The 12,791-nt window shown below is 35.0% G+C and overlaps 2 protein-coding genes across 3 annotated transcripts; one reads left to right on the top strand and one right to left on the bottom strand.

The window, feature by feature from the left end:
- Positions 1-679: 679 nt before the first annotated feature.
- Positions 680-4,424, bottom strand: LOC107780898 (putative serine/threonine-protein kinase PBL18). The gene is made up of 6 exons (XM_016601515.2): positions 4,166-4,424; positions 3,271-3,505; positions 3,051-3,192; positions 2,833-2,954; positions 2,603-2,714; positions 680-1,286 (listed from the first exon to the last, which is right to left on the bottom strand). Exons 1-6 carry the CDS (start codon positions 4,372-4,374, stop codon positions 955-957), a joined length of 1,152 nt encoding a protein of 383 aa, XP_016457001.1. The 5' UTR covers positions 4,375-4,424; the 3' UTR covers positions 680-954.
- A 1,372-nt stretch (positions 4,425-5,796) lies between these two features.
- On the top strand, positions 5,797-11,208 carry LOC107780891 (cold-responsive protein kinase 1-like). Of its 2 annotated transcripts, XM_075236555.1 has the most exons (7): positions 5,797-6,120; positions 7,175-7,409; positions 7,489-7,630; positions 7,717-7,838; positions 7,958-8,069; positions 9,708-9,799; positions 10,753-11,208. In XM_075236555.1, the coding sequence occupies exons 1-7, from the start codon at positions 5,912-5,914 to the stop codon at positions 10,759-10,761; spliced, it is 921 nt and encodes a 306-aa protein (XP_075092656.1). In that variant the 5' UTR covers positions 5,797-5,911; the 3' UTR covers positions 10,762-11,208. The 2 variants fall into 2 exon arrangements, with proteins under 2 accessions (XP_075092656.1, XP_075092655.1); XM_075236554.1 differs by lacking the exon at positions 10,753-11,208 and having other exon boundaries at positions 9,708-10,739.
- The last annotated feature ends 1,583 nt before the right edge of the window (positions 11,209-12,791 follow it).

Consider the following 12,791-nt stretch of genomic DNA (forward strand, 5'->3'; position numbering starts at 1 on the left):
TAGGATTCCTAACGTGTAGTATTATATCCTAAAACTAATAGGATAATAGGCTAATATCTAAAATTCGATTATGTCCTTTTATTATGAGTCATTATGCTTAACATTATAAGGTTATTTTTGTTGTAGATATAGATTTATGTCCACTTAAATATCGCTCCCTCTGTTCCACTTCATAGAATACTGATTTTAGAAGTCAAACGTCTTTTTGCTTTGATTGATACTTATTAATACACTGTTTAAACATTTTTAAAATTTTATAAAATCATAATGATTTCTAGTACTTTTTTATGTCATTTTGCTGAAAGGGATATCAAATTGCTGGAGAAATAAATTCTTGGCACCGCAGAGCCTATAATATATAAACCACATGGCATTTCTCTACAGTATAATCCTTTTTTGGCTATCATAAATCAATCGAGGATTGATGCGGCATAGATAATAAATTTCATTACTCAAAAATCAATCAACTATTCGAAATTACCATTCGAAATTACCTAGTAAAGTCACGTTTAACAAAAAAAAAATTACTTAACTATTTCTATCACTCAACAAAATTGCTCAAGCTTTCGGTGGCTAAATACCCATTTTACCCTTTAAATTATCAACTTTTATCTTTAGGATACTTTGTATATCAGATAACTCTGAACGAGAATAAGCAGGGGAAAAAAGAGGCAAACCATTACACGTCTACAATAGTTTGCTTAAAGCATTGGAATATCTCCAATTCATAGGGTATTCAGGCACTACATTCTTCCTCTACATAACTCCATCACAATACTTCCCTTTTCTACAAAGAAGCTGCCACACAAGTTGCTAAATGTTAATCCCGTAGCGGTTCAATTCCAACGAGCCTTTCGAACTAGTACTATTAGTAATCGAGTCTATAGTTACTACCTTACGAAATTCAGTTTATACAAAAAGTAAAACCAGCTTAATCCAAGAGGATAGCTTATTCTATTCTGCCTCGTTTTCATTTCTTTTTCGTTTCTCCCCCCTCACTCCTGTACTCAGTGCTCTCAAAGCATCTAAAACATCCTTCATCATTGGCCTTTCTTCTGGTTCCAGATTCATGCAGAGGAATACCAGACGTGTGATATCAAATGCAGTTGGATGATCAACTTCTTTGAAGCATTCATTAACCAAATATTTTTCACTAAGTGAAGCCTCCTTTAAAACTGAATTTTTCACAATCACAGGATTCTCGCGAAAATTAAATTTCTTTTTGCTTATTAGCTCCAGAAGTAGAAGACCAAATATATAAACATCAGACTTCATCGTCCGCTCACCTGTATCGATCCAGAAAATATAAGAACAGAACTGCACTTAGTAATGAAAAGCAGATAAATAATGTAAACAATAGTATACACATAATATAAACATCAAATATGATGAAGATTCTCCACAGGGGGGAAGCTAAGAGTCATAATTCCTAATTCAGACTTCTTTTTACTAGCTCTTTTTCTGTTTCAGCAAAAAACATAAAAACATATGAGGGTCATGGCAGAGTCAGCTGCCGAGCTGAGGAGTTAATGCCAGGGGCGGAGCTAAAAGCCCGAGTATTGGTTCGCCGAACCCAGTATCTTTTGCTCAAAAAATGTATTTGTGTTAAAAAAAATCATTAAATATGTACAAATATGAAATTTAAACCCCAGTTATCAGTACTTAAAGTCGTCGTTCCAAAATCCAAACCCCATAAAATTGAATTCGGTTAATGCACACTAATGAACAATGCATAGAAACAAGGCATCACAAGACGTCTTCAGTATAGGATATCTAGATAACAAACAACAAACAACATCAACTTGTTTGGAATCTTTTCCTGCACACTTTTGGGATAAAAGTGGGTGATGTCAGCAACCACAAAAGAGCTACTAAGTAGCTGGATGTGCTGTAACGGGAACAAAGAGTTGAAGGAAATCTGGAGGACCATTCTAGCATGTGTTTTACGGCCTATTTGGAAGGAGAGGAATCACAGATGTTTCAAAGGAAAGGCATCATCAAATACATGTTTCAAAACAGAGAAGTTTATTTTAGTTTAGAATTCTGGTATAACTTGATTGATGCATACAGTGTGGAAAAGATGATAGAATCTACTAGTAGCTTACAGAAGATCGAGTCATTGTACTCTAAAGAATTTAAGTTACGTACACTGACACCATGAAGGATTTTTTACACGATCAGTGAATTTCAACCTGTGATAGCAGGTTAATTACCATTTTTACCAGATTACTAATTAGTGCTTATCAAGAGATTTTTCTGTAATTACCTAATAATTGATTTGATTGCGTAAATATATTTTACACTGCAGTGCATGGAACATACCATTTCTATCACAGTTTCATAACTAACCGTAGGCTCCAACACATATTCCAGTTAGAGTTTGTTTTGTCCAACAACTAAACCTAATTTGCTTATTACTTGGGTACTAAGGAGAATAGAACAAGAAAAAATGCAAAGAAAAAGAAAAAAGTGGCCGGGTTTAATTGATGAAACCGACCTCAAATAAAAAGCGTTGCATCATGAAAAAACATGGACAACTACAAGAAAATCTTTAATCTAAAGCATGAAAACATCAGAGATGATGAGGTCTGAGTAAACATGCCTGCTACAACCTCTGGAGCTTCCCTGCCAACACGAGCTTTAACAGGAATTTTACAATCTTCGCTCACATGATTTGAAAAGTGACCAAAGTCAAATACTTTTATATTTACTTCCTGCAAGCCAAAACAATTTCCAGGTTCCAACAAGCCAGTAAGGTAATGATGTGTTAACATCTTCAAGTATCTAAGAGAAATAAAAAGTCGAGAAGACGGCCAAGGGTTCAAACTCAACCTCATCTATCATAATGCATGAAGCAGTAACACTGCCAACTGCAACACTCTTTTCATGCAACCATGCCAAGAGATCTGCAAGTTGAGTTGCCACTTTTATCCGGTCATCCCACCCAAAGTCATCTGCGAACGAGGAAAAAAAAACATAAAGGATGTGCTAAAACCACACAAATTTCGCACTGAACAGTCATTCAACATAATAGTCAAGGTAATAAATACCAGCCAGAAGCACATCAGACAAGACTCTGGTGAATTTTTCATCATAGACAGCTGCAAGCCTCGTCTCATAACAGTACCTATACAACTTCGACAAATTTGGATGCGTATTTACTCTTTCATCTGTGAATAACTCGATCTCGTCCTACAAAAGAAACCTTGACATCATTTTACCCAAAATAATAGACAAGAAATCAAATTCAGACCAATCTTGCAAACATACACAAAATTTATGTAGACGTTGAGTATGCTCGTCTCCCAAAGGAAGGAGAAAATCCCATGTCTTTACAATCGCCGGTCGCTTTTCAGATCCTTCACCAATGGTGCCACAAAACAATCTTCCTGAAAGAGTCTTCTGAATCAAGCTCTCAGGCTTGAAATCAGTAATGTTTTGCAACTCGGAGTAGGTGCAAAGCTTCACCTCACCAACTATCATTGGCTCAATTGAGAACTTGAAGCTGCATATTGGCAAACATACAAGAACATTCGGAGAAGAAATAATAACATTGTGGATGTCAATCAAGTTCAAAAACCATTTTGAAAAACTGATTCAAATGCAAAGATGTTGTTATAAGTTCATACATCAACAATAGTGACTAGTTCTTTTTCCTTTTTTGATAACCAAGATATTCCCGAGAGCCGGTGGCGCACGGTTCAAAACTCAACGAATAATGGGTGTGCCCCTCTACCTTTCTACACTTATATACCAGTACGCTTCGCAACCTTGACGCTCGCCAAACCTGCACATCACCTGCTGCGCTATTACCACCAGAACCAAAGTCCTGGTGCTATCAGTGACTAGTTTTTTATACTAAACTATTTAATACTTATATTCATTGATAAAGGTTTTCCTTAGCAATTTAATATATCATTTTGCAAATGATAATTGCTTGCGAGTCAAAGCAAGAGGGCAATACAAAATTGGCAGATTCACTGCAGCTAATTTCGGGTGTTAATTAAGCTCACCTCAAACAAAACTATAACAACTATTTATTATATTGGCAGAACCTAACTCTCTCTGATGAAAAAAATAAAATAAAATAAACCCTAGACAAAAATTGACATAAGCACAACACAACCCTATACTATTCCTTTAGAAAGAGAGATAATGAAAAAACCTTTGGTAATAGTTGCATCTTTCATAGAAAAAGGCTAGCATTCCGTTAGCGATGCTGTCGATGAACATAGGGTGGCGCCAATTGGGAGATTCCTCCTTGTTAAAAATTTGAAAGTAATAAGGTGAAAAGTCCCATTCCTCCAACTTCTTTCGGATCATCTCAAACCCCCCACGCTTCTCCTCCTCGTCTCTAATCTGAACGTCTGTCATTTTTTTTCTAGGGCACACAACACAAAAGGGGAGAATGAGGGTTTTGGTGCTGAGCGCTTGAAATAGAAGGGAATTTTCTACCCGGCCCGAATCCGGATAATTGAGTACGGAAAACCGAAGGATTGTATACAAGGAAAAAAAGAAAGAAGAATTTTTCCTCTTTTCTCCCGTTCATTCCGTTCCAATTCATGTGAATATGTTTGATTTGACACGTAATTTATTAAAAAAAAAATTAAAATTTACAGTTCTAAACAATTAGAAAATGGGTCCAAAGTATTTATATGGTTATAAAAACTTTTTATTAATGGTAAAATTATAAGTTTAAGCAAAATTATTTCCAAATTTAGAAAGGGGGTCATTCTTTTTGGAACAGACCAAAAAAGAAATAGGTTCACATAAATTGGAACGGAGTTAGTATTACTTTTCTTTTGGATAATATAGCACTTTTGGTGCATTAATTATTAGTGTTATTTGTACATTATACCCCTTTACAATTTTAAAATTAAGAAAATAATCTTTTTAGATTTCTTATGTGTGAAAACACATCTCTTAGTAAAAGTAAATCTCATACGTATAAAAAAGAGAGGCAAGGTTATAAAATAAAAAATAAATTTGTAAAGAACCACAAAACTACCCATTTGTGCTATAATAATAGTAAATTCTGATTTTGGTTTTTATGATATATGACTAAATATATTTAATTAATTAAATTGTGTATTTGTTATCCTTTTATGTAAGAAATATTTAGCTTTTTTTAGAACTATATTATCCTAAAATAGAGAGTAACATTAAAAACTTAACATAACACATGCATAATTAAATCGAGTTATAATTAATTAATCGATAAACTAGCTTTCCTTAAAGGTCAAATGAATTGGATTGAGATTTATGAAAGAGTAGATAATTTATTCTCTTATGTCCAATAACTTATGCTAGTGGGAGGGAGCAGTACCCGTTTAATTAGTCGAATACGCACAGTGTGGAAACAAAATAATTTTGTAAATTCTTGAAAATTCAAAAGTCGAGGGATGAGAAGTAAAAATTCCATTGAATGTTGAATTTGCTTAGTTCAATATCATCGGGCGGAGCTAGAGTGCCCCGATCGGATCACACTAAATCCGGTAACTTTGGTTCGAACCATGTATATGCAGTGGTGGAACCAAAATTTACGTTAAGAGTTGTCAAAATATATAAAAGTAAACATATAATAAAATTAAGTGGAGTCAATACATAATATATATATATATATATACATATAATTTTTTTACCTACCTACACAATTTATTTTTCTCGCGCAAGGGGTGTGATTTGACATAACTTTTTATAAGGTGGCTCCGCCACTGCTTATATGTCTTAAACAATATTTTGATACAAGGAAATATAAGGTAACACAATCAAGTCCCACTTCCTTCAGATGGCGCATGCAGTTAATATGAATTCAAATTATCAAGGCTTAGCTATACCAAGCACCAAAACCTCTCTTTTTTCCCCAATTTTGTTCGTTCTCCTTTGTGTTTGTGTGCCCTAGAAAAAACTAATGACTGACGTTCAGATGAGAGACGAGGAGGAGAAGAGCGGAGGGTTTGAGATGATCCGAAAGAAGTTGGAGGAATGGGACATTTTGCCTTACCAGTACCAAATTTTCAACAAGGAAGAGTCTCCCAACTGGCGCCACCCTTTGTTCACCGATCGTACCGCTAACGGAATGCTAGCCTTTTTCTACGAGCAATGCAACTACTATCAAAGGTATTTTCATTATCTCTCTTGCTATTCCTCCTTCATTACACACACGCACATCCCCTATTTTTGTTAGCAAAGTGAGATATTATTAAATTGCTAAGCTATCGTTGTTGGCAAAATGGTAACTAGTAAAGTTGTCTCCATGTGACCAGGAGTGCACGAGTTCGAGCCATGTAAACAGCCTCTTGAGGTTGCGTACAATGTGGTCCAACTTTTCCGCGGAACCCGCGCATAACAGGAACTTAGTGCATCGGACTGCCCCGTTGTCCATGACTCATAGATCATGAGGTGTCTAAGTTCAAATCCCAGCGGAGGCAAAACACTAGTTGATTTCTCCCCATTTGTCCAAGTTTTGGTGGTCAAAGTTAGTTGGTACCCCGTAGAATTAGTCCCTAGCCCGAATACCACGGTTATAAAGAAAAGAAATGGTTATCAATGAATATGTTAATGATTAGGAATATAAAGATTAAAATAGTGTTAGTAGTATAAGAAAACTAGTCACTAATAGCCCCTAGGGCTTTGGTACTAGTGGTTAGAGCGACACCACGTGATGTTTTTGGTTAGGCCCATGTCATGGGGTTCGAACCCCGCCGTGGACAAAAGCATGGTACTTAAGTGGAGAATCCACCGAGTTTCGAACTGTGGGCCTCTGGCGTTGGGGGATTTCTAGGTTATCAAAATAAAATAAAAAAACTAATCACTAACATTGAATTAGGAAATTATAACAACATTTTTGCATCTGAATCAGATTTATTAAATGGTCTTTGAACTTGATTGACATGACTTTTATTTCATTAAGTTATACTTTTATTAATTCCTCTGCCAATATTATTATCGTTTGTATTTAGAGTTATTTTTCTTGCATCATATATTTTCTCACTATAGCATTAAAGTGCATTTGCTTCAAGCCCCTAAGACCTTGATACCTTTTTTATTAAAATTAAATTCTACCTGCTCTGAATTTGTCGATGTCCCATTTCACTTGACCAGTTAAGAAGCTAGACATCCACAATCTTATTCTTTCTGCTCTGAGTGATCTTCTCTGGTTGCCGAAATGCAGCTTCAAGTTCTCACTTGAGCCCATGATAGTTGATGAGGTGAAGCTTTGCAGCTACTCTGAGTTGCAAGACATTACTGATTTCAAGGCTGAGAGCTTGATTCAGAAGACTCTTTCAGGAAGATTGTTTCGTGGCACCATTGGTGAAGGATCTGAAAAACGACCGGCGATTGTAAAGACATGGGATTTTCTCCTTCCTTGGGGGGATGAGCATGCCCAACGCCTACATAAATTTTGTGTATGTTTGCCAGATACGTCTGAATTTGATTTCCTGTCTATTATTTTGAGTTAAATGATGTCAAGAGTTCTTTTTGTAGGACGAGATCGAGTTATTCACAGATGAAAGAGCAAATACGCATCCAAATTTGTTGAAGTTGTATAGGTACTGTTATGAGATGAGGCTTGCAGCTGTCTATGATGAAAAATTCACGAGAGTCTTGTCTGATGTGCTTCTGGCTGGTATTTATTACCTCGACTATTATGTTGAATGACTGTTCAGTCCGAATTTTCTGTGTTTTTTTATGATTTCTTTTTCTCGTTCGCAGATGACTTTGGATGGGATGACCGGATAAAAGTGGCAACTCAACTTGCCGATCTCTTGGCATGGTTGCATGAAAAGATAGTTGCTGTTGGCAGTGTTATTGCTTCATGCATTATGATAGATGAGGTTGAGTTTGAACCCTTGGTCGTCTTCTCGCACTTTTTATTTCTCTTAGATATTTGAAGATTCTAACACGTCATTACCTTACTGGCTTGCTGGAACCTGGACATTGTTTTGGCTTGCAGGAAGTAAATATAAAAGTATTCGACTTTGGTCACTTTTCAAATCATGTGAGCGACGATTGTAAAATTCCTGTTAAATATCTTGTCGGCAGGGAAGCTCCAGAGGTTTGGGCAGGCATGTTCTCTCATACTTCATCATCTCTGATGTGTTCATGCCCTAGATTAAAGATTTTCTTTTGGTTGTCTATGTATTGCATGATGCAACACTTTTTATTTGAGGTTTAGGTTTCATCAATCAAAACCCTCCACTTTTTCCCTTTCTTTGCATTTTTTTCCCTTTTTCTATTATCCTCATTACCCTTGTAATGAACAAGCTAGGTTTAGTTGTTAGACAAGACATTCTAGTTATGTGTCAGAGCCTATGGTTAGCTATGAAACTTTGATAGAAATGATAAGTTCTATGCATTGCAGTGTAAAAGATAGTTACACAGTCAGATCACTTATTAGGTAATTACAGGTAAATCTCTTGATAAGTACTACTTAGTAATCTGGTAAAAACGGTAACTAACATGTTACCACATGTTAAAATTCATCGGTCGTCTTTATGCTGTTAGTATATAGAATTTAAATTCTTTCATAGTTTCTATCACCTTTTCCCCATTGTATGCATCAATCAAATTATACTAGAATTCTAAATTAGATAAACTTCTATGTTTTGAAACATGTATTGATGATGTCTTCCCTTCGAAACTTCTGTGATTGCTCTCCTTCCATAAAGTCCATAAAACACATGCTAGAATGGTCCTCCAGATTTTCTTCAACTCTTTGTTCCCTTTGCAGCACAACCAGCTACTTAGTAGCTCTTTTGTGGTTGATGAGGTCGCCACTTTATCACAAAAATGTACAGGAAAATATTCCAAATCTTTCCAGTAACTGCAATGCAAAAATTGTACAAGAAAAAATTCCAAATCTCTCGTACAAGTTGGTATTGTTTGTAGTTTCTTATCTAGGTATCCTGGATCATATTAATTTCTGATAATCTTTGTTGCTCGGACTGGGGTGCGGGTATTCGATACGGGTGTTGATCTAGAGAACGGATTCTTCATCACATAACTTTAGGATTCGAGGGTATGGATCAGACTATGGATACGGGTGCCAGGATACGGACAATAAATGTATATTACGACGCATATAAGTATATATTCGAGTACCTAAAGTTATTGATACAATAACGACAAACCCAGTGGAATTCTACAAAGTTATTGATAAAACTAATAAAATTTAATTCTTTAAAAACACCTAATATTAATTCATAAGATATCTCATGTAATAGCAAAAAGCTCTTTTACTTTATATAACTATATATATGACATAAAACTGCAAAATCAAATCGACTATCCAATCATCAATACTTCTCGGTCATAGCACCCACGGTGAGTTGAGTGAGTTGACCAAATCCTGGGATATTCCACACCCTGCAGCAAGGATTTGAAGAGTCCAAGCAACATAGATAACTATTTCTACTGAAGAGGTCTTGTGCCTTGTTCCTATATATTGTTCATTAGCGTGCATAAACTCCTCAGTTCAGCAGCTGACTCTGCCAATAACTCTCATATTTTTATGTTTTTGGTTGAAACAGAAAAGAGCTAGTGAAAAGAAGTCTGAATTTAGAATTATGACTTTTGAGCGTTCTCCCGTGGAGAATTTTCATTATATTTGATGTTTCTATTATATGCATAATATTTTTTACATAATTTATCTGCTTTTCTCTACTAAGTGAAGTTCTGTTCTTATATTTTCTGGATCGATACAGGTAAGCGGACGATGAAATCTGATGTTTATATATTTGGTCTTCTACTTCTGGAGCTGATAAGCAAAAAGAAGTTCAATTTTCGCAAGAATCCTGTGAGTGTGAAAAATTCAGTTGTAAAGGAGGCTAAACTTTGTGAAAAATATTTGGTTCATGAATGTTTCAAAGAAGTTGATCATCCAACTGCACTTGATATTGTTGAGGTTTTATTTTAAGATGTAATATTCTTAAAATGAGGGTGAATGGGAAATGGAGGGAAAATGAAATTTTGAGTAAAATTTTAAGTTTCCCCCTCTTAACAATGAGACATTGTCCAATATTGGAAGTGGAAGACATTTTTGGTGGGTATATATATAATTGCTCTTCTTGTAGCTCTTAAAGAGTTAAGAAGAAAGCAAGCCTCGCGCCGTCGTCGTCGTCGTCGCTCGCTCGGCTCGGCTCCGGCTCCGGCTCCGGCTCCGGCTCCGGCTCCGGCTCCGGCTCCGGCTCCGGCTTCGGATTGATTGATTAATTTTTTGGACCAAATTTATTTGTTAATAGTAAATATTAACGTAAGATTATCCGTATTTGTAAACGGATATTTCCAGTGCTTGCTCCACAAACATGTAATGACGTTTGGTCTTGCACTCCTTCTTGGCTGCTATATATATGAGCAGCAAATGTTGAAGAAAGATACCAAAAACTCAACATACAATTCGCTCAACAAATTGGCTATACATTGCATTCCTTCCTCTCAGAACTTCCATACGTTTTTCTGAGTATATACTCCTTCGTTCTGCATTGTTTTTAACTTCAAACAAAGCAACTGTAAGTGTGATTTGCTACCGAACTTTGTGTTCGCCGAAACACTGGGGTTTGAAGTACCGCTACACCAGGAAATAACTTTGTGTTATTCGTTCTATCCTGGGAGGAAATAATCCATTACCTTGGGTACTAGGAGGGGATTAAATTCCTTAAGGAAACACTGTGAATTCAGTGGGCTCGAATTTATTATTATTGTTTCATTACGTTAACTTATATTTTGCAGAATTAATATTTACAAATACAGGAATATTGACCGGGAATAACAGATATCACACATCTGGTATTCCTCTGCATGAATCTGGAACCAGAAGAAAGACCAATGATGAAGGATGTTTTAGATGTTTTGAGAGCACTGAGTATGGGAGTGAGGTGGGAGAAACAAAAAAGAAATGAAAACGAGGCAGAATAGAATAAGCTATCCTCTTAGATTAGCTGCTTTTACTTTTTGTATAAACTGAATTTCGTAAAGTGGCAGATATATAGCAGCAATTGGTAAAGTTAATGCCATATGATCGGAAGGTCACGGTTCGAACCATGAAACAGCAATGTAGAGAAAAAATATAGTTGACTGAATACCTTATGAATTGGAGATATTCCAATCCTTTAAGCAAACTATTGTAGACATGTTATATTTATTTCTCTTTTTTGGGGGGGCTGCTTATTCTCTTTCGAGCTATCTATTATTGATATAAATAAGGACAATGATAATGATTAGTGTTATTGCTATTGTTATCCTTATTATTATCTTTACGTTTAATGATGAGTTTTATTAGAATTATATTTGTTTTATCATTAGTATTTTAGATTGTCTATATCACACCCTTTAGGGTGCAGCCCTTTCCGAATCATGCGTGAACATGAGATGCCTGCCTTGTGCATCGTATTGCCCTTTATTACTGTCTTTTGGTAAGCTATTACTGCCAAGTTTTTTGATGGATAAAAGTACTTTTGAGGAGAAGGAGAAAAAAATAGTTTCTCTCCAAAAACACTTTTCTGATAAGCACTTTTGAAAAAAATACACTTAGAAGCAGTTTTCAAAAGCTTGGCCAAACACTAACTACTGTTCAAAAGTACTTTTTAAATTAATTAGCCAAATACAAATAGTTTCTCGCTAAAAATATTTTTTTGAAAAGTATTTTTGAGAATAACACTTTTCAAAATAAGCTGATTTTAGAAACTTGGCCAAACAGCTATTAAACAGGCGGAGGCTGGACCGAATAGGCAAACCGTTAGGGCGACTGAGATGCTTAGTCAATAAAGGAACAAAACAAGTAGTAGTATATACATAGGAATTCTTTTCAGTCAGTCCTTTATTCTAGTCCAAATATATTTGAGTCCCAAAATTATTATTAAATCCAAACTTTCATCCATAACCATCCTAATCCTACACAACTCTAGTCCAGAATAGTTTAATCCCACATCGATAGCCTAATGAAAGAGAAGGTTAAGTCTAGCAACCTATAAATTCTCATTTAGGAATGACTTCTGCCTTGCTGCTTCAAATTTCAAAATGCAAAAGCTTCTTGAAATTTTTTAAAAATTTCCACAAACAAGACTTGCTCCCTTCAACTCAACATAAATTATTTTTAGCATAAAATAGGACTTAAATTATATACTCGGACAGTGTGGTAATTTTATTATGGCGAGTGTAATTTAATCTTGTACAAAGTTTACTTGCTTAAATAAAAATATTTTAGTTTGACAAAAAATATAAAATTTATTTATATATAATATGTATATGCCAGTATATAATCCATATATAAAAATGAAAATCTTATAGAAATGTCCCAAATAAATTCTAACTTGCCAACCTCTAGCCATCAATCATAGACTTACCAAAACTAGTCAAGCACATATAAAAATTAAAAAATCAAATAAATAAGATTTTTTCTCTCCAAAAATCACACGCAAAGATCTCCTTCCATATTATTAAGTGTGATCAACAATATTAGAAGCAAGACGGAAAGGAAATTTTATGGATGAGGTAGCAAACAAGGTGATGAGAAAAAGAGAATATTTTTCAATTGGTATTGTTGAAATTTATTAAAAACATATAGACGAGTCAGTATACAAGTTTTGAGGAAGATTGGAGGTGATTTGGTATCAAAATTCGTAGTTTAAATCAAGTTTAAAAAATTATTTTGTGACATACGTATCACGCATGCAGATATACATGTGATTCAAATTTGATACAAATATGATACTTTTGTGATACACAAATGATACACAATGTGATACACATATTATTTTTTTCATGTTCATCTTCCACTTCGAATTTTTAAT

This window comes from Nicotiana tabacum, chromosome 18 (genome assembly GCF_000715075.1).
Source record: "Nicotiana tabacum cultivar K326 chromosome 18, ASM71507v2, whole genome shotgun sequence".
In the NCBI taxonomy this organism is placed as follows: Eukaryota; Viridiplantae; Streptophyta; class Magnoliopsida; order Solanales; family Solanaceae; genus Nicotiana; species Nicotiana tabacum.